Below are 22,686 nucleotides of genomic sequence, written 5' to 3'. Positions count from 1 at the left end.
GCTAGTTAATTGATTTGATAAGTTTATTTAATTTTTTGTTTAAATAAGAATGTTAATAATAAATCAGGGAACGCATACTGGTATAAGCTAGTTAATTGATTCGTTAAAGGTTATTCTATTTTATTGTTTGAATATGTTAGTTAATAATAAGTAAATTTATATTTAAAGTTCAACTTCTATATATATATATATATTATTTGTATCCACTCATGTCCAACACATATTATAATTTTCAGTTTTTTTTAATTTTATTAATTCCTATTGTATAATAAAATATTCAGAAATTTTATTACTAAATACTTATATTAACTAAAACATTATAGTTTATTGATTTGTTAAAGGTTATTTTATTTGATTGGTTAAATAAGAATGTTAATAATAATTTAGGGAACGCATACCCATACTAGTACTGGCTAGTCAATCGATTAAGTAATTTTTTTATTATTCTTTGAATAAGTTAGGTAATATTATATGTAATGCATTTCTGTATATGTGTTTGCTAAACACTGTTTTACTTAATAAATATTTTTTTCAAAAAACTTGTTTTTTATTTTAATGAACGCCCTTATCATTTCTTCAGTCTTGTTGTATTTACTCTTTTTCAGTTTAACTCCCATTGGCCCGTTTTAATACCCTCGAGGCAGTGTGCTGCTATGGGTTGCTCAAATGATGGAAATATGTTCAAAAAGATGGTTGTTAAAATATGGATTTTTTTACTATCCTATTTCCTAATTGGAATTCTTGCACCATCAATATACGCAATCACTTGATTTGATATGAATAAAGTAAAAACTAATTGCCATTTCGTGTACTTTATTGTTCGCATATACATATCTATCTATAATCTATATAAATAAGTCAGTGCCGAGCGATCCCATTCGCTGGCCCAGTGTAAACTCGAAGTTTGATAATCGTTATTGAGACCGAATATAATGGCAAATACCAAACATAAAACTATGCGGAATATCCTGAACACGAATAATTACCAAATAATCGGTTCATATTAATTGTGTACTGTGCGAGCCAGTTGTTAAAATTTTAGCAGCACGTCACTGCTTATGGTAATGTAATGTCTTCATACCCTCATCCGCACCCGATGCTGCATAGGGCACTGCATCATACAAACGCAGTGTTGTCTCGATCGTTAACACACGAAGGGAAGGTGATGAGCCCTCCGCTTCAGGTAACGGTACAGGGTAATACTGAATAAAGATTAGAATAAAAAAATCACTTACATTTATTTGTTTATTGAACAAATCATTTACATGTTTTGTTTTTTGAACAAAACTATTAATACAGTGTAATAGATATTTATTGCTGAATATTGTGTTTATATTATTTGAATGCCGGCCAAAATTTAAAACCTCAACATTTTTTGTTCAAAAATCAATCAACACACAAAGGATGGGAAGGGTATTCTAACCTTCTACGCTGGCCTAATTTCAAAGTCAGATATGAAGGAATTACATATTTAATGTTTTTATATGAATATTATATATATGTGTGTCAATCTCTTTAAGGTCTTAATGTTCATAATTATCAATTCCTGTCGCCAGGGAACGCAGGCGTAAAAATCACCCTTCCTTAGTGTGTTAAGAAAAAAGTACATTCCGATACCTGAAACGAGTGCAAGAATTTTTATACCATGGAAGCATGTTCTCGAGGGAGTGAAAAGCGGATAAAGATATTGATAGAAGGGTGAATGCAGTGAATGAAGTGATTGCAAATAAAAATATGACCTCGGAAGCTAAACTGGCGGTTCACAATGGAGCGCTAGTACCGACACTCGTGTATGGAAGCGAAACGTGGAATTGGCAAAAGAAGAATGAAAGCAGAGTGGACGCCGTTGAAAAGCGCCCTCTCAGACAAATGTGCGGGAAGTCGTTGAATGACAATTAAAAATGAAGATATAAGAAAACAATAAAGGCTGAACTACGAATAATTGAAAAGGTTTAAGCTGGTATGGACGTATGTTAATGAGATAATGATTAAGAAAGTACATACATATTTTTGGCAAATGTGAACGCGAGACCAGAATGAACGGTCAATAATGACTTGGCATCAACTTGAGATCAATCAGAACCTAAAAAAACGTTGCCGGAGGGCATATATGACTAGTATGGATTTCAGGACAGACGGGAGTGACATTTCGTCTTCTCTGCCTAGAGTATGTCGAAATCTCCTAATAGTAGTAGTAGTAGCAGTAGCACGTAGGTACTAATATTATCACTACTAATCAAAAAAAATTGTATTTAAAAATAGTGCCGATTTATTTTCACAAAGTAAATAGCAAATGAGCCGCAGACGTAAAACAGTTTGTCATGGGGCATGTGTAAACAACGGTTAAGCGACGTCAGATTTGATACCATGTATTTGTATTAACAAACACTTGAAGGTAATGAGAGCGCCCATACAGAAGGAAATCTTCGTCGGCCCTTCACCAGCAAAGGAAGCAGCATGCAGAATGACAGTTTACAGGCCAAATTGCACCGTCGGATCATGATTTAGTACAGACTTACCAATAAACAGCAGTCCTTAAGTATGAGTATCTTAGATTCTCAGTACTAAAATATTTATTTTGGATAGTTAAATCGAGTAGTCAATAAAATAGTCAAATTGTTCAAAGAGAAGGGAATTATTTGATAAATATGAAACGTTCAAAGAAAATCAACTGATCCCAGAACCTAAAAAGTTTCACTCCCAACGCGCTTGAGTCACACAAATTTTTAAATGTTGGCATGATAAAGCCTGATTTCTACTCGGGAGGAAAATCTCCCACCGATAATAGCTATAGTCTCCTGCTATATTCCTAGGTCACTGCTCGCATCGTAACGTGTTACGTTACGACCCCGCCTTTAGGGGGCATGTAAATCAGTGTGTACCACTATGTCCAGCACCATGTTCTAATAGCCAAAGTGACAGCGGCTGGAAAGTTAGTAACCCTACTGGGGACCCCGGCCCTATTAGGAAACTACCCGCACCGACTGGCCAACCTCCCGCGCTCTGTACTCACCCTTTGAACCTACGGAAAAGTCTACGGAGGAATGCCAAGCAAACCTAAGCAATCTCGATGCAACTAATCCTAATGAAGCCGAGCGTATTATAATTGGCACGTCATTATTCCTGGGCGTAACTCAGTGTAACTATAGTAGTAGTCACTAATTCCGACGATTCCTCTTTCTATCCAAACTTTCATAAAGCTGATTTTACCATGACTCGGAACTTTCTGTATTCGAGGGATTGGACGGTTTTCGAAAAATATGACACTAATCAAGCAATAGACATTTTTTTTCAGTTTTGCAAGAATCTATTAATATGTATGTGCGTATCCTATTTCTGTGCGTAGACTGAGCAATTACCAAAAATGGTGTAAGAGTGAATTAATTCAAATGATTAAAAATAAGAAACAATGTAAAAAAAATAAGGTAAAGCTAGCGGCACAAGTCTTCAGCGACAGAATATTTGCAACATTAGAGTCATTTCATTTCATGAGACTGAATGTTTTACTAAAAGACCTTTAGGTACTGCTTGACTTTTTCAATTTTTTTATATGCTTTTTGATAGTGTTAATGGGTCTTTGAGATATCCTAAGAGTGGAAATATTTATCGCTGGGCAATATCGGATTCGCCTCATTTGAAATTATGGAACTGGGCAGTTGAAATTTTAAGAACAATGAGGTATGTAAACCAGTCAAACGGTTTACCAGTTAATACACATATTCCTGTTATTAATGATTGGATTTTTTCACTTAATAATATAAAGAAAATTTGGAGTTAGCTTCAAAATGAGGGTTTCAAATATCTCAAATGTAGAGATTTAAACCAACATCCAAAACTTCTTTGGGGCTTCTTTTCTCCAATTGTGAATCTGATAACTCTACTGTCCTTCTGACAAATGTTTCTGATTTTATTTACTCTAGTATTCCTACTAAGCCGGCGATTAATAACATTAAATTTGATTTTATATGAACAATCCCAAATTTGGATCAAGAATTTAAAAGATTAACGTTAAATAGAAGTTCAATTAATTTTAGTATAGATATAGCCGTTTTTTTTGTTAAAAAAAGATATTAAAAAAATTATTGATTGTCCTGTTTGCAATAATTGTCATCTAGGTAACCGGTTAGATCCTGTAAATTCATTAATATTATCAAGGGAATATACACTAAACAGATATAGACTGTATTATCCTTCACAAAATTTTGTATGCAGCATTTTAGAAATTAATTTTATTACACAGTATTTGTTGGATAAAATATGTCAAAACATTTCCTTATTAAATTATATAAAAGCCTCGGTCAACAAGTATGTAAATTTTGATTGGATTATTTGTTACGATCATAGGGCCATTTGTCAAAATAAATTATTAAATTAACCACACCCTTTTTAATAAACAGTTGGTGTTAGGATATTAATAATAAATTAAGAGGCAAAGATACTAGACCTTACACTGGTTCCGATAGTATGAAAAAGCTTGCTATGCAGAGATACCATATGTTAAGTACTGTAAAATAAAAATAAAATATTCTGTATTTTAAAATAAAAAGAATGATTAATTTAGTTAAATACTTTAATGTCAGCAGTATTTTCACGGAATAAATATTTTGCACATTTCACTGCCAACAATACTGTTTACAACTTTTGTATTCGCTGATCTAAGAAGTAAACAGAAATCTTTTTTGCCAATACATAATGTCTTAAACCCTTAATTTATAAAATACGAGAAGTAGGAAATTCACCATTCGTTATTCAGTTAAATTGACTATTTTTCTTTTGTTTGATATCTGTTTTCCTTCATAGATTATTGATGTAAATTATATTTTGTTTTTGTAATTCATTGTTGTGTACAATTGTTCAAGTGAGATATCTTATTTATTTATATCTATGAATATATTTATTTTTATGATTCATAGTTCCAACAAAACTCTTCTGTTTAATTTTACAATTCAATGTATTTAACGAGATGGTTTTTTTATTGATATAAAAAGTAAATATAATATTTGGTTATACATATGCCTTGAGCACTTTATTTCAAAGTAATTTTGGGATATTACAAGAATGTTAAGATATCACAGAATCGAGTATTTTTGTTGTTGTTTTAATTAGTATACCTAATTTTTAGTTAGTTTTTTTTAGTTAGTTTTTAGTGCAAAAAGAATTTTATATATTCTCTTTTAATAATGTAACATTGAAATATTCTTGTATTTGATTCGATCCGGAAGGTTATTTATTTACTTTATTTTATTTATTGTTTCGGCGTTAACTTTGTGGTAAGACATGTTACGATGATTAAAGAAAACACTTCGTTTTTTACCACTTGAGTTTTATTATAGACTGCATGTTTCAGAAGTTAAACTTCCATCACTCAGGTCTGTATAATAAGAGTCATTATACAGACCTGAATGATGGAAGTTTAACTTCTGAAACATGTAGTCTATAATAAAACTCAAGTGGTAAAAAACGAAGTGTTTTCTTTAATCATTATTTACTTTATAATTTAGTTTTATCACAAATTGAAAGTCCGATCCATAACCGGAAACACATTGCGAGACCGAGTAAGAAATACCGACATTCGAAGCATGTGCAAGACGGAGGATATCGTGAGGTGGGGACGACAACGAAGGCGATACTGGAAGGAACATATAAACAGAATGTCAGAAGACAGACTTCCACGTATCGCCCTCCGAGGCAACCCTGAAGGACGCAGACCCCCAGGCAGACCTCCGAAAAGGTGGAAAGACAGCTGGGAGTCGACATCCCGAGAGCGACATGCGGAGGCACAAACAGATCCCTAGGATCTACAAAAAGAAGAAAAACTCTGTAAAATACGTATTTTGCCATTTTCCTGCACTGAACAAAAGGCGAGAAATGACCTAACACATTTTACCGAGTTTTGTGTCGATGGCATTTTTGGGTTATTTTGATTTTGACATTTGATTTTCTTCTTCTCTTTTGTCTCTATAAGGCTGTTGAGTACATCGATCAGCCGATTTTTCTACGTAGGTCATTTTCTAGTGTGATAGTGAGAATATTTAATTTTCTTGATTTTTTCAACACGTATAATCATTTACCGCACTAATTTGACAAACTACTACTTTCATTAGTACATAATCTTTACATAGCTCCTTCTTGGTCTTCTGCGAGTGTTTTTTTTGCCTAGATTTTTCACTCATGAATTATATGAAATTATGGTAACTTTAAACATAAAAAGTAAATCCACTCACGAGTAGGCATATGCTATGTAACTTATAAAGTTGAAGCCAGAGTAGGGACATGATAAGCTGTGTTGCATAAGCCGTAGCTAGATTTCAGAGTCACTTGGACGTGAGGTAATTTAAAAAAAAATTAAATTTAAATTTAAAAAATGTGTTTAGAGATTAGAGTTAGTAAGTTTGATATTGTTTTAAGTGTGTATTTTCAGGGGGAACTGGTGTCTTCAGCCGCATTTTATTCCGATTGGACAGACATGGAGTCCCATGAAGAGAGAAAAGGTATCTTATTTGCTAATCACATGATTTAAGTTTGTACTACAGGTTTGTAGGCGTCGGTGACAAACAGGTCGGTGTGCAAGGAAAGTGTTTTACTGATGAAAGTTGTCAAATCCAAAATTATGGTTTTTGAAAGAGATTGATGATTTTGTATATTTGGAAAGTATCTTGAAAGCGGCATGATGCTTAGTTAGGTGAGTTTAAAAGAAATCAACTCTTTTAAATATGGTGTCCTAATACAACAAATTGGATATTAATATTATGAAATAAACCCCAGTTGCCAATTGTACCCGTTCAATGGAAATTCTAAAAATAGTTACCCATAACGGTTCAAATAATCTCTTGATTTACAGTTTAAGCTCCATAATTTTTCTTTAAGAAACTAAATTCAGTTATAAAAGATGTGCAAGTCTTTCTTTAATAAATCAGCGCCAATGGTTCTCGTTGCATCAACACTTTATCAGCTGTAGGAAACTATTTCATTGATTGATTCGGCAGTCACTTTGTGGTAAAATCTATCCATTTTTAATTAATGTTTTACTTGGTAAATACCGCTATTTGTAATAGTGGTATTCTTTCGGTGTGGATTTTTGTAATTGTGATATTTACTAAGTAAAACATTAATTAAAAATGTGGGAAACTATTTTATTTTCACCTATATACCCGTATATAAATGTATATATATATATATATATATATATATATATATATATATATATATATATATATAGTTAGGCTTACCATAATTATGAAGCTCTAAACCGGGACGGGTAGAGAAAAGAAAAAATATGGAACCTCTTATTCGTTCCAGCATCTTACTTATTAAGCGAAACATTTTTCCCCATTGAAATCAATGTAAAATACAATGATGCGTTCCATGCCGAAAGATTACTCAATTTTTATATAATTTTTATTAAAGTTTATTTATATAAAATTACTTCTAATACAACATTTTGAGTGTGTCCAAATACTTTTTCACAAAATCTGGATTATCTCCAATTACAGGAGTTATTTTCACCAATAGATGTCTCTAGTGAAGTTCTAGTGATTCAAGAACAAAGTTTCTAAATTGGTTCATATTTATATATATAGAACTTCCAAGAATTTGAGTAGTGTGGTTGTCAATAATGGGTAGAATTGGTGAATGTTACACGTGTGTAAAGTGATTACTTAAACCAGCCTATGACGGTTGTCAGCCCCGTAAATGCTCAGACTTCCATATTCTTCTTCATCTTTGATGAGATGTCAAAAATAATACTTCTAATTAAATTTAAAACTTCTTATTTAAAAAAAGTAAATAAAAAAAATATTTGTGACAAATAATGAATTCTTTTTTTGCTTGAAAACTGCCTAAAGACATTTATTTTAATTGACCAGTCCATGTAAAAATTTCGGCGCTGCCAAAACTGTTTTCCCATAATTCTATGTAATAAATGCACCGTCTGGTTAGATAAATAGACAGTGCTAGCACAAACCGGGACAAAATCTAAACCGGCCGGGACACCAAGACCCGTGTTATATATATATATATATATATATATATATATATATATATATATATATATAGTAACAAGCTTTTTATATCTAGGAAGCATGTTCACAAGTGATGGAAAAGTGGATAAGGATATTGAGAGAAGAGTGAATGCAGGGAATAGAAGAAATGGTGCTTTTAACAGAGTGATTGGGAATAAGAATATGTCCATGGAAGCCAAGCTAGCGGTTCACAACGGCGTGCTAGTACCGACACTAATGTATGGAAGCGAAACATGGAACTGGCAAAGGAAGGATGAAAGCAGAGTGAACGCTGTTGAAATGCGCTCCCTCAGACGAATGTGTGGAAAATCATTGTATGACAGAATTAAAAACGACAGTATAAGAAAGGAATGTAAGGCTGAACGAGGAATAATTGAAAAGGAAAAGATTAGGAAGAGTTCTTTGCGGTGGTATGGACATGTGGAGCGAATGGATAGCGAGAGAATAACTAAGAAAATATATGTGGCGAATGTGAGAGGGAAAACAGAATGTGGACGACCGAAAAAGACTTGGCACGATCAGATCAATCAGAACCTAAAATCTGGCGGTGTCAAAAGTCTGCGTAATCGGAGGGCATGTATGACTAGATGTATGGATGTGAAGGAGGCGAGGAGTGTATGTCAGGACAGAAGAGTGTGGCGTTCCATCCTCTCTGCCTACCCCTGCGGGGAAACGGCGTGATGGTAGTAGTAGTAGTAGTTACAAGCTTACAATACAAAAACAAGTTATCATCTCACTCTTCAATGGATGATATTTTCGGCAATTCCTTGTCTCTCTGGACCACATTTCGTCGTATCTTCTTGTTTTATGTATTTTGCCTGTTGAATATTTGTATGCCAACTTATATGTTCACTCTGTTGTCACACACGCCAACCTCTAGGGTTATGTAATGCCTCCCAATAAGATTCAAACAATAAAAAGTTTTATATACATGGGTTATAAACATGTTTAATTTTTAATTCTTCTTTAAACTGTGTGCCATTATTACTATCTGGTGTTCATAGAGCACTGCATCATACAAACGCAGTGTTATCTTGATCGTTAACATGTGAAGGAAAGGTGATTGGCCCTCCGCTTCAGATACCAGTCTAGGGTAAAATTGAATAAATATTAGAGTGAAAAATCACTCATATTTATTTGACCCCCACCCCCGTGGGAATCGAACCTGGGACCTCCGGTACGGTGGCAGAGCGTGCTGACCATTACACTACGGAGGCGTATTAGGAAATGGTGCATTCATTATTGATAGACAACCATCTGTTTTTCATGGCATTGATGGTTCACTTTAGAGTTTGTTAATGTGAATACAATGGAGATAATTGCATCGTTGTCATTTTTGCAATGGACAGTTTCCTTTTAACTCTAATAAATTGGTGAAAACTAAAAAAAAAAATACAGTCCCGAGACCCCGAGAGGGACTTCGGAGGTTTGACCTAAGATATGTTTAATTCGCCCAGGCTACATATTTTTGCACTTTGGAGGTGTAAAAAATAAACCTTAAATACTGAAAAATTGTCACCTTTTACCTTAGTATATTTGCTAGAGTCCTGGATTCGTGTCTGCCCGAGCAGGTCCACTTCTGCGCCAGATGGCTTCTAGACCATGTTTGCCAGTTCACCCGTTGTTTGATACAATAGCATTTGAATTGTGAAGTGTGTTATAAATAAATATGTGTGTGTGTATATATGTATATTGTGTCTTTATTTGATGAGCATCATTTTATTATCCATTCCTCTCATGTTTGACTTCGATCCTTCTTCTACAAACGTGTTGCCGGAAGATACGGAAAGGCCGAATAAAAACATGGCAATTTTTAATAAACAATTTATTTTAATAACGAAAAGGTAAATAATAGAACACGGTATGGTTAAATTGACACAATTCAATTTGAGGTGTAAATAAATAATAAGTAACGAGATAACATATGTATTGCGAAGTCGCGGGTGAGCCATTAGTCGTTCTGCCATTCTGCCGAGTTGCTCGTTCGGGTCCTGAAACACCAAAGTACCCAGCGATATAATGAGCAAATCGTGTCGGGAATACAGACAGCTTAAATATACTCTACACGATGTCCGCCTCCACAGTGTAGGGACCTGACGTCCCGGGCTCAATTCAATTCCCAGGGAGTAAATAAAAATAATGAAAATCAAACATTGTTTTTGACCATTTTTGTATATTTTAAATATTTTCCATTCCCGAGGTCAATTTGTCACTGACTCACAAAGCTGGCGATTCGCCGATTTGTCATTGAAGTGATTTTTTAATGTTCAAACTGAATGGCAATAATTTTTACAACTCTGAACTGAGCACACTCTTCCAAAACTACCTGGGCAGGAGCCATAATGATCTAACTTACCAACAACAATAAAAATTTTGCTTTTGCTTTGTGTGTTAATTTAGTTGTAATTTAGTCTTTATGTTATTGTAATAAAAAAAATTAAAAAGTGTGTTGTATGAACAAATTGTGTGATCTTCATTAGTGGTGAAATGGGTTAATTTTGAAACTTGTAATGGGTGTTTTTGTAAGAGCTTGAGAAATTTAAATAATAATACAAGATAGAAATATTGTAGGAATGAATTTTTTTAATTATTATAATCTGGTAGATAATTTCATGGCATTTATTTTTTAAATATGATTTCCGGAATATGTCCGCCGTGGCTATGAGTTACATAGTCCATTCGATCAGTCTAATTTTTCAATAAAGCTGGGCGTATGGCGTCAATGGTGTCTCGAATATTGGCTTCCGATGCTTCGAGAGCTGCCGGTTCGTCAACATAAACCGATGACTTATCATAGAACGAGGAGGCAAGTTGACAGGACCACTTTTGGAAATAAAGTTGTCACCAAATTAATTTGCAAAGTATGGCAAGTTGTGCCGTCTTGTCGGAACCAAATGTCGTCGGTGTTTAGCTAGTTAATTTTTGGAAATGGCTCTTAATTTACCGTAACGGCAGTTCCTCCATCATTTCTAAAGAAATAAGGACCGATGATACCACCAGCGTAAACCGCACCAAACAGTCAATTTGAATGGATCAATTCATCAATCATTAATGGTTTGAGGATTGTCTAATATACTTATTGCTCCATATACGGCAATTTCGCTTATTGACAAAGCCACTTAACCACACACGAGCTTCATCATTAAACATAATTCTTCAGTAAAAATGCTCTGTGAAATTGGCGGACAGATAATTTGGAAGCGTTGTTCTGGAGTTAAACAATTCATGATAAATTGCCAAACGTTACTGAACAGAAATGTGAACACAATTTGACATTCTCAACTGTCAAACCTTAGACTAACTTCTCATGCAGCTAAAAAAAACATCCTACATAAAAAAATTGCAATCTAATAAAAAAGTTAAATAAAGTTGCTATAATTCAGACTTTATGGAAATAGAAAAAAAGCGTTTAAACAAAATTGAAACATTATTGATAACCGAAGTGAATTTAGTACGTATGTATAAATTCCTGAAGATGACGGTGCTTGTCAAAACTGGTCGGAAAAAAGTTTCAAAAATAAAAGAAAACAAAATAACCTCAAAAAGTTCCGAACGTTTCGAGGGATCCGTCAGTTCGAGGAGCTTTCCTGTCCTCCTGAGTTCTGCCATCCGGATTGCGTTCCGCTCGTTCCCGGTTCCGGCGAGAGTGGTGGAGAGTCGGGGAACGGTATTTCCTGATAAATGAAAGTAGACGTGTCACACATCACAGTAACAGCAGGTCCTAATAACCTATTTCATTTACTACTCTCACGGCTAAGAGATGAGCCCTGTTCCGGATGTTTGGCAGTTGTTATTTCTGACTGAACTTTCAATACACCCCGAGTCGGAGTCATGTCAGAAATATTATTTAAATGTCAACGATGAAAAAAATAATTATAAAAAAGAAATGTTATTTAAATGTCAACAAGAAAATGTAGTAATCAGTCTTATGTTCTAGGATGCTGGATGTTAAAGTGGAATGGGATATATATTATTCAAAATAAAGAAGCTCAAGATAATGTGGAAAAGTAGACTAAGGAGGAATTGTAGTTGAGAAAAGAAGGATTATTCTCTCTTCTTTTCCTGTCTATCTTAGATTTTACAATTTAAATAAAAGCACGGGTTAAAATTTTACATTTTGTTAGTAAGTTCCATAATACTGACAACTCAAAAAATTTTGGTATACCCACTTGAGCTTAGAGTATAAGTTGTGCGAGATTTCTCGTCCACATTTTTTTGTCAATCTTGGACTTGAATAAACCGGTGTTAATTATTATCATTATTTTTCCTCGTCTCTGTTTCGTCTCTGGCATTTAGCCACCAATTTCTCGAGAATAAACATCAGAACTACAGTTCTACTAGTCTATCAGACTTTTCAACACATTTAAAAGAAAAATCTCAATGAACAGCATTCAAAAGTAATTTTTGAATGAATTTAGAATTAGCAACGTTTACACTATCTAACCCATCGAAAAATGACACATTTTTCGATAATAATGCATTCTGATCTGAGAAAATCATTAAAAATATTTATAAAAATTACACAAGAATAATTTTTCTTCCTTCATATCGAATGAGCCCGCTGTTAATTAATGTATCAAATGCTTTCGGTTACAACTGATGATAATACTAGACCTTATATTTGTACTCACCGTGTGGTGGGCCACAGTCCCTCCTTCACACTCGCCGCAAAAGGACCCACTATCCTCGGGGCCCATCGCTAACACTCCCTCCCCGGAGACACTCATCAGTTTGTTTGTTGAAAACACTGTCGATACAATGCAGTGCCCTTTGCACCACCGGAACATATTAACATATAAAGAAATAAAAGCATCACAAACCCCCGACTGGCACCTACAGCATTTTGCGATGCGTTTATTCGAGTCAGCGAGACAGGAGCGATATAACACCCGAGTGCAGATGCCCCGGCTGCAAATGATGACCGAGCTCTCGTAGCGGAGCGGGGTTGAGAGAAGTTGACAATTTATAGAGATTCAATGGCAAATGGACATTATGTTTACCGCCAAATTATCTCTCGTTATCTGGCTTACGAGCGTAAACAATTTTCCATAAATAGAAATATGACTTTTCACTCACTCCTTCGGTTGACTCTTTGCCTTGTTGAGCGTCGCCTTGGACTTCATAGACGCTCACGCCGGGACAACCGACTCTCCGCAGGCACCCCACGGCGATTCTGTCATCGCCCCTGATCTGAAAATAATTACAAATTTATTTATTTACAGCCCGAGAGACAATATTACAAAAAATATCGTTAATAAAAATTAAAGCAGTACAAAGTCAGAAAGCGTAACATTGATTTTATAGCGAATAATTAGTTTTGGCATCAAACTGAGAGAAAAAATTGCGATGTTAGAATACTGTTCCTTGTCGAGTTATTGTAAAGTGGGAGAGATATTACTCCGCGCAGTAGGAGTAAGTAATATACTATACATTCTAGACATTGAATGGGAATTGTACTTTTGTATTAGATCATTATTATAAGAGACATATTTCAAACATTGATAAAGTTTACAAATTCATTTTTGATGTGATATATAAAGATGTTAGCTCGCTCGGCTCCACTATGTTTGGGATATTGTTAATTCAATCGTGTAGGATGTTTCTTCTCTCCGTTCTGGTTTTACGGCTTCTTATGAAACGCTTTCCATAACGCCGTACGCTGTCACATTTTTTGCACGAGTAAAATATCACTCGGGAGATTTTTGGGACCTCACGAGGGCTTCGGTGGGCCGAGATGGCACTACTCAAATCTAAGTTTGCCCAAAATAGTTGGGGAGATCAGGGTGACAAAAATTTAAAATTTTCCAATTATATTCAGCGTAGATAGATATATATTTAGGTACCTTCTAGAAACTTTCACACAATTGACGGTACTTCACAGTACACGAATGACCTTTAGTTGTTTCCGTATTAACACTTTTCTTATCATTCGTCGCGTATGGGGCATGTTTTGTTAAAACACATACGGCTATGCGAGCCGCGTGGAACCGGTTAAAGGTATCGAGACAAGACGGTGTGTACCATAGAATGAAAGGAGAATTTTTATGTGACAACGGATAACTATGTGTCGGTTGTTTCTACATATTTCTAATGTAAATTCAATTTCATTATGGGAATGAATATGAATTTATTAAATTTAAGAATGATCTTAATCGGCCTGTTCTGTTCTGTTCCTGTCCATACACAGAATATATCTTTTCCACAGGAAAACATATTTACTAAAGGTGATTTACAAATAAGAATTTAAATTCTAAATAATTAACAAAGATATCCGCTATTAAGGGCGATGCGAGTGCTCTCATCGATAACCCTCGATTTGGTTATAAATGATGTGATTGAATTTCAAATCATTTTGATAGATGGAAAAGGCATGAAAGATTATTACGTATGTACGTATATAAATTATTTGGCAGATTGGAACTTTTTCAAATATCTAAGACAATGTTTTCGATTACTTCGGTGGGCATATTAGAAAATAAATTAATAATGTCAAAAGATACTAATTTACGTATTGACTAGTATGGATTGTCAAAAATACGTAACTAATATACGGCTACATTCACGTTTTCTAAGAAAAACGGCACATCTCAACTTTTTGTAGCCCTAATGGGCTAATGTCTTCTTCCGGCCCCCGTCAGTCCCACACTCCCGCACTGTTAACAAATTTGTGGTTCGAGGAGAGGAATGCGAATGGTGATGTGATGGTGGAAGATATTACCGCTATCGGGAGAGGAAACAGAGTACACGCAAATGTATGAACACATATTCGAGTAGGTCCGACTCTTTCAAAGCTACTGCTATTAGAAAAAAATTACAATGCCGAGTGTCCGCTTACTGAAATTTTAATCGTTCCATTTTTTCTTTGCACACATCTAAAGATACAGATTGACAATAGAAATACTGACCTTCAAACTCTGCACTTCATTGCGGTCCACCATTTTTGCGGTAGTACTTTTTTTGACAAAATGTCTGACCGAGTTGGCCCATTTGATCACCAGATTCGGTCGTTTTCTAATCTGGTCAGACGATGATGTTTCGAGGCCGGCCGTCAGCTCCTAATAAATTAAGCAAAGTGATATGCCACGCATTACAGTAAATGGTTCTCAACCGAACAAATCACTTCATTCTCGACCGAGTGTTCAATACGTCCCTAGTCAGGGTTGTAAGTATTTGGATGAACAGTTTACTTTAATTCAACTTTAATCGGCATAAACTTGAAGTGGTCAATAGTCAACAAGAATAAAATAGAATAGGTTAATAAATCGATAATATCGTAATACTTATATTGGTAGTAACGGCAGCAGCGCTCATACTGAATCAGTCATCTGCCCTACCGATGACGAAAGCAGAAAACGGAAGGGCAACTCGGGAGGGCTGCGCCCGTGTAGAGCACCCGGCCGCTGCGGTGTCGGAGTTGCATCTGCAGTCATCTGTAGCCATCCGCAACTGCTCTCAACTGGCAAGCTGCTCTCCGGAGGGACTTTGAAGATCGTTACATTCATCTGTTTTAATTGTGTGTGCGTGTATATGTGTGTGTGTGTGTGTGTGTGTGTGTGTGTGTGTGTGTGTGTGTGTGTGTGTGTGTGTGTGTGTGGTGTGTGTGTGTGTGTGTATTGTTACAATATGTATTACAGTGTATATGTTTATGTTGTTCGCGACCGAGTCGAGTCGATAGAACGAAACTACGGAAGGTCTATTATCTGAGTAAAGTATCTATTACGGTAAGTGGTTAATTTTCAGTCTTATCTCGGTTTAGCGTCTCTAGAGGTGAAAAACGGGGATGAGTAATGTTACTGTGTGTATGTATATAATCTATATAAGGAGTTAAATTGATCGATTTGACTGTCTGTTGCTTCTTGTATGCTGGCAGTGTCGAACCGGTGTCAAAGGTGCATAATATGTGCAAATGAATGTTGACAAATCCACAGTCACGGTGTTTGAAAGAGACGAAGGAAGAGACCTCGTCAGGGGTCCGGTCAGTACAGTGTGATGTGTAATAGTAACCGACTCAGCCCGCCCGACGACGAATGACTGCAATAAAAATACAGAGGGCGAAATATAAACTCCGGAGCCGCCGTGTCGGGTCGCAGTCAATCTGCGACTCGGGTACAGAAAAAAGTACCAAAAATAAAAGTAGTTAAAAACAAACTTGTTTAAATGTGCCACAAAGTATTGACAATATATATTTTTAAAAACATTCAAAAGGAAAACAAATTACCTCGAACGATTCTGACGGATGGATCAGGGGGAGGAGCTCTCCTGTCAAGGATTTCGTTCCACTTGATCCTCCAGCCGCAGGCGATCCTTTGGCAAGCGGTATCTCCTGGTAAATTAAAGTAGGCATGTACGCATCACAGTGACAACAGGTCCCCATTATTAACTACTTTTTTTTTTTAAATGACTAGCAAAGCCTCTATTAGAGTCTTATTATGTCTGCAGGTAGGATAGAAAGGATAGGGAAGCTAAATGTGAAAAATACATCACAAACACCCAGACCAATTGAAAATACATTTTTCTTGAATTCACTTTGCAATTAGTGGGAATCCAACTTGCGACGCCAATTTTGCAGTCGAGCGTCTACCCAACTACGCCACGGCGCCTGTCCGATTACTACTCTCTTTGCTAGGAGATACACTCCTGCACTGTTCCGGGTATTTAAGAGTCGTTATTTCTGATTGAGTATGTCAGAAATGTTATTCGAATGTGAAAGGTGAAACATTATTTTAAAATGAAAAACTAAAGTGTTCGAGCACTGTTTCAAGTTGTCGAACACTGCTCGAACCTCGTCAGCATGTTCAGAGGGTCATGTTTTTTGATTTTTAGTTCTTCGTCAACATCGTGCATAGGCACTAGCGATAGAGACGTCGTTAGGTCAATCTAAAGGGATGAATAAGTTTAGTGGCCCTAGAAAGGACCTTCACTCGTATGTACTCTAGGAATCATTCAGTAAATGGTAAGGCACGGGAGTTGTTCCCCGCTGATCGCCAGAGACCGCTACCGTACGGAAGTACGGAAGGAGAACAGCTCTCAGGCCTAGAGACATGATGATAATACTAGAGACGTTGGATTTGTACCCACCGTGTGGTGAGCCACAGTCCCTCCTTCACACTTGCCACAACAGAATCCGCTGTCGTCGGGATCGATTGCCGCCACTCCACCCCCGGAGACACTCACGCCGCACCAGAGGCAGAATGAAACCCCCTTCGAGAGAGACTTCTCGTTCATCTAGAGTGTGAAAAGGAATTCATCAGTTCAGTCCGTATCGCACACATTTTTATAATACCAAAATTGTATAATAACAACAAATATAATATACTGACCTCGTAAACATTCGCGTTCGGGGGTAGGCTCTCGCCCTCCAGCGTTTGCCCTCGGGCTTCACATGTCGATGATTGTTTTCCACTCGGGTCAGTAACGGGGTTGTTTTCTCCGTTCTGCGGTGACCGAGGTTCTTCTACAACGGGCGACAGCTCCTTCAAAATTATACATATTAAAGTAAAAGCTGTATAAACAAAGAAAACACCCCATGACGCAGCACCCTTAACCGACCGTGATCATTTTAATATCACTAGTACAACGTCTCGTCCATCAGTCCTACCAGATTCCCAGATCATATGCACCAGCATGCGGCATGCGACCGACTCTACATGTTAGTAATCACGTTTTACCCTCCACCGAATAGCGCACTTCCTACTTGCGATCTCGAGTCGAGTCCGTGAGAGAGAAAACAGACTTATCAACCGAGTCAAGAGCCGGATCAAATTTTTAAACATAATAAAGTATTGTAAAACGGACGAATATAATGGACGAAAATCCGGTCAAATGTAAAAAAAATAACGTCTCATTAATATTAAACGTGCTTAAATTGAAGTGTCGCCGCATGTAAACATTTTTTAGCGCTCGTGATAATCAAAAATTATGTCTCAAACTTGATTGCCAAAAGCAAGAGCGTCGATATCAAATATCAAAGACGAGAATCCAAAGACAATAGATATAATTTTTTTGCATTTTGTGTGGATTATTCGTAGGTTAAACACGGTGATTATGTTTTAAAAAATGTTTTTTTATTTATATTCAACCAATTTTTATATAACGGACCGTCGGCTTTAACAAACACCCTCCCCCCACTTAGTGCGTAATAAAGAGGTTTTCCAGTATTTTATTTATGTAATGAACATAATATTGATATAACATTTACTGATTATAACATTTTGAGGCAGTATTGGCCTTGTACTAGAATTAAGAGACCATCAATATTGGCGTTGGTATCGCTTAAGGATAATTGCATAGATTAACTCGGATATAAATGTAATCGAGCGAGACTACCGGATGAGATTCACAAAAGAAATGGAGTTCGCCCAAAAGGAGGTCTGGAAGATGTTGAGGTAATGTAAAAAACCCATAAATGACTACACTCAAACCACAAAAGTTGCTATTATACAGTGGGAAGACTATTTCAGAACGGCAGAAAAACATCAGGATTACTTCATACGTGACAACAGTACGGAAGAGATCAAATTCAAAATGAAATGGGTAGTCAGAGGACTGAGGAATAGAAAATGCTGATAAAATATGGAAGAGGTAAACTTCGTACACAAATATACCGCCTTAAATGAAAGATATTTAAAACATGAAGTATACCGACAGAATGGCGAGCAAGTATAACTGTCCGTATTACAAAAAGGCGAAAAAAACAGATCAACTTAAAATACAGTTTGTAATCAGTTTTAGCAAATAAAAACCTATCAGCGAAAGCTAAACTGGCAGTAAACAACGGAGTCCAGGTTCCGACCCTAATGTGTGGAAGTGAAACATGGAGTTGGCAAAAGAAGGATGAAAGTAGACTGAATGCAATCCAAATGCGATCTCTCAGAAAAATGTGCGACAAAACGATGTATGATAGATGTTCGAATAGTGAAATGAGGAAGGAATGCAAAGCTGAGACAAGCATTATCGATAATGTCAAGAAAGGTGTATTGAGATGGTTTGAACATGTAGAACGAATGAGTGAGGAAAGAACGACAAAACAAATTTATAAGGCGAATGTAATTGGAAAAAGGAGCAGAGGAAGACCGAGAAAAACTTGGCACAATCAGGTATGCCAAAAACAATCGGCGGGTATGTATGAGGAGATGCATGAACTTGGAAGAGGCGAAGAATTTTTGCAAAGACAGAGTGGTGTGGCGTTCTATTCTCTCTGCCAACCACTGCGGGGAAGCGTTTGTTTTTTAATTAACTTAAAACGCCATCTTTGTTGTGAGACAAATAAAGTTAGTTGAAAAAACAATAGAGTCCAATAAAACAGCTCACCTCTGCTTTGTAGATCGAAAGCATTCGACAGTCAGATCGAAAGACGTCGTTAAAATATTGTTCTAATTCTAATATTGTTATTAACTAATTAAACTAATTAAAGATCTGAACACCGACAGCTACACTGGGATCAAAGTGGATGGCGAACTCGCAAGTTCAGTTTCGACTGCAGTCGGAATCGTATAAGATAGGCTCGGGCCGTTTCTTTTCAATTTGGTCACGGATGAATTGATCGAAGAGGTTGCCGACATGAACCCGGGCTACCGACTGGGCGGGAAAAGAATCAGCAACGTCCGCTACGCTGATGATGCCGTCATAATCCTCCAAAGAACGCTTTTCAAGAAAAAGTACAAAATGATGATATCTACCGACTAAACAAAAAGCATCACCATAGCAAAGGGTCCAGTAAGATGCAAACTTGTCGTGAATAACAGAACCATCGAACGGGGATGGGATTGCCTCGGAGTTGACGTTAGTAGCGACGGTGATCTTTATGGTGAGACTCTGAAACAAATAAGGCTGCAGCTATGTCCGGATGCCTCAGAAATTCAGCGTGGAGGAACAAATGCACGAGAATAGAAAATTACTTCTATAACCAAATCTCCACTGGGAACCTCGGAGATGAAAACTCTTCTATCTATAACCGGAAACACGTTGCGAGACCGCATAAGAAACACTGATATCCGGAGCATGTGCAAGAGAAAATATATTGTGAAGTGGGGACGACAACAAAGGCGATACTGGAATGAACATTAAAAAAAATTCCAAAAGCACCAGGCGGCGGCACAGACATCCTCAGGATCTATAAAAAGAAGAAAAGTCGTGTTAAAAATAAATATTTTTGTAAATGTTTAAATTCCACGTTGGCCTACTAACCTCCGGCACGGCGTCCAGCGTTGGCGCCCTCTCCGAGTACAGGACAGGGCACCTGGCATCTCCCCGTCTCGGCTAGCTCTCCATATCGACTTTCCAGACAGTGGTCGGACCGCACGGTGGCTCACAGAGAGACTCGGATTCAGTCCACAGTCCAGGAAAGTCAGTAAAACCTCTTTCAAATAGGTTTGAATTTTAACAAGTGTTCCCTCAAACCTCAGCACTCTTTATTATTATTTTTATTTTGTTAACTATTTTGTAATAATACTAATTGATAGATTTAGAAAGGGTCTCGCTTTAGTTTTTTTATCGGAACATTGTTATTTTGTTTATTTACATTAGTTTAGAATTTGCACCACTTAAAGTCGAGCCGGAGTCGACATTCGAGTAATAAAACCCATGCGGAGCCACACTCGACACGCATTTGAGAGTGGTGAGGGTCAGTGTGTCGGAGATAAAAATGATCTCCATCGAATTACCTATAAGGCGGTAAGTATTTTGTTTTCGTTTTAATGAAACGTTTTATAGATTTTGTAATAAGACTACAGAAATAAAACGACTAAAATCTCGGTGAGCGGTGTTATATATAGATATATACTAACATTACTGACATTTTGTAAAAATGACTGACCGCAAAGTGAATGCTATAAATGTTGATAATAACATAGCATTGTCAGTATGTATTGCTGTTCTAGACTGATGTTATAAGCATATACGTAGAAGTGGAGAAAAGCCGAAGAAACTTAGCACAATAGAGTGTTTTGAATAGTCGAGCGCAGTCAGGTCGAGTCAGAATAATCGGCAGGTATGTACGAGGAGATGCGTGAGTGTGGAAGAGGCGAAAATTGTTCTCAAAGACAGATCGGTGCGGTGCTCTATTTCTTCTGCCTATGCCGGTTAGTTAGTTAGTTTTGTTAGTAAACACACGCTTGCTAAAAAACATTGCTTCAAAAAATGAATATTTAAAAAAATGTAAAGATATTTGGGATAGTATGATTGGGATAGTCTCCCCTGTGAAATGAAAGTGTTAGTCTAAAATATTCTACCACCTCTAAATGTACTCGTGCAAAGGAAGTCTGCCCGACGGGTTCGGGGTAAATGGAAACTGGAAAATATAATAAAATCGAACTTTATATTTTAATATTACATTATTTGATTGTATATACCGTTAGTGGAATCATAGTTAATTCTCTATCTCTCCATCTCGCTGGCCAACTTGTCGACAATATTACGGGACTAGAACTTCCACTATCCTTCTGATATAATACCACCCCCCTGTTCCCATATTACTTTTACAGATTACCGTAGTCAAAACGATACAGGTAACGGAATAATGAAGATACCGCGGGCATCATAAAATCTCCTTTTCATTCACTATCCGATATCCGACACACGATACTTCGGCTTTGACTTTTGGCTTAACTATGCTACAAATACCGCAATTTCAAAATTAATAATTCAAAAGAAAAATGTTTTTGATAATTTATAAACACTGTGCAGTACCATTGTTGCAATTACAATTGTAAAATATAGATATTTCAATTCTAAATATCAGTGAAAATAAGAACAAAAATACACGAATTGAAAATTATTCTTGCACAATCAAAAGAAATTCCTAACATACTACTGTCCAAAAAGCATCTGACAGGATTTTCGATTTTCTCTATTAATCAACTTAATTTGAAAGGAAATTAAGTCGCCATCGATTTAATGCGAATATAATTTAATGGTCGAGTCGAGGTATAAGTAAGAATTTAGCAAAATGCCAACAATAAAATGTGAGTTTCTAGAAAATAATTCCTTCGCTGGATCACTTTGTATGTCAATGTTTAACCTAATTTTATACGCGCATTGTAAATTATATAAAATTACCTACAAATTGCATACGAAAATTTCATTCGAAGCTGAAATAATTTCTGTAATTTGCGATTCACCAAATGCGGATCTGTAAAGTGGCCGCTCGCGTCACTCGCGGTGACGTGTTCCCATTTTGACAAAACCTAACTAGATTTTTTTTAGAAAAGTTCTAATAGATATGTCTAATAATCTGTCGAGCCTGGCTATTTTGTTTCCATTAAGATACACGTACTCGTACATTAGTACGGAGATTACAAATCGGAAAGAACTGCGACACGACGGCGGAGATGCATAATTGGCATAAGGACCGCTATACTGTTATCCACAGACTAACTAATTTATAAACTGTTATCGAGTAGGGAAAATACCGACCTCAAATAGAGGCTCCTCGAAGCCGAAATTATAGTCTCCACTGAATAGCGAGTCCATTTTCCAGTTCGAAATCGAGGCAGACGGCGAGAACAGCGCTACAATGCGGACGGCGAGATCTGTCAGTACTAGAACGACCAAAGACAAACTATATAATCTATCTAGAACGACCGATCAGATTGGGGACCATAGACAAATAGATTGCCATATAGAAATGGACAAAATGAAAACAGTACTTACCTATTTGGCGCATTTT

At 36.4% G+C, this 22,686-nt stretch overlaps 1 protein-coding gene and 1 long non-coding RNA gene across 3 annotated transcripts; both read right to left on the bottom strand.

Moving 5' to 3' along the window:
- Positions 1-9,918: 9,918 nt before the first annotated feature.
- Positions 9,919-15,622, bottom strand: LOC148299962 (uncharacterized). Of its 2 annotated transcripts, XR_015839011.1 has the most exons (5): positions 15,302-15,622; positions 14,927-15,076; positions 13,098-13,211; positions 11,559-11,695; positions 9,919-10,012 (listed from the first exon to the last, which is right to left on the bottom strand). It is a non-coding gene; the product is annotated as an uncharacterized LOC148299962 (long non-coding RNA). The 2 variants fall into 2 exon arrangements; XR_015839010.1 differs by having other exon boundaries at positions 14,927-15,622.
- Position 15,623: 1 nt separating this feature from the next.
- Positions 15,624-22,538, bottom strand: LOC148299961 (uncharacterized). The gene is made up of 5 exons (XM_088275449.1): positions 22,434-22,538; positions 17,342-17,494; positions 17,100-17,246; positions 16,240-16,344; positions 15,624-16,052 (listed from the first exon to the last, which is right to left on the bottom strand). The coding sequence occupies exons 1-5, from the start codon at positions 22,488-22,490 to the stop codon at positions 15,846-15,848; spliced, it is 669 nt and encodes a 222-aa protein (XP_088131575.1). The 5' UTR covers positions 22,491-22,538; the 3' UTR covers positions 15,624-15,845.
- Between the last annotated feature and the right edge of the window lie 148 nt (positions 22,539-22,686).

The sequence above is a fragment of the Brachycentrus maculatus genome, unplaced genomic scaffold (assembly GCF_059751285.1).
Source record: "Brachycentrus maculatus isolate JH-2025_06_01 unplaced genomic scaffold, ASM5975128v1 h1tg000871c, whole genome shotgun sequence".
In the NCBI taxonomy this organism is placed as follows: Eukaryota; Metazoa; Arthropoda; class Insecta; order Trichoptera; family Brachycentridae; genus Brachycentrus; species Brachycentrus maculatus.
The sequence above is the reverse complement of the archived record's forward strand: the minus strand, read 5'-3'. Positions and strand labels throughout refer to the sequence as shown.

Bases quoted from the DNA above. Each gene is read 5' to 3' on its own strand.
- LOC148299961 (XM_088275449.1), bottom strand. From the start codon at position 22,490: ATGGACTCGCTATTCAGTGGAGACTATAATTTCGGCTTCGAGGAGCCT. The intron at 17,495-22,433 runs GTCGGTATTTTC...ATAATTTTGAAG, and splicing joins TCGAGGAGCCTCTATTTGAG to GAGCTGTCGCCCGTTGTAGA. The intron at 16,345-17,099 runs GTGGGTACAAAT...TTAATTTACCAG, and splicing joins GGACTGTGGCTCACCACACG to GAGATACCGCTTGCCAAAGG.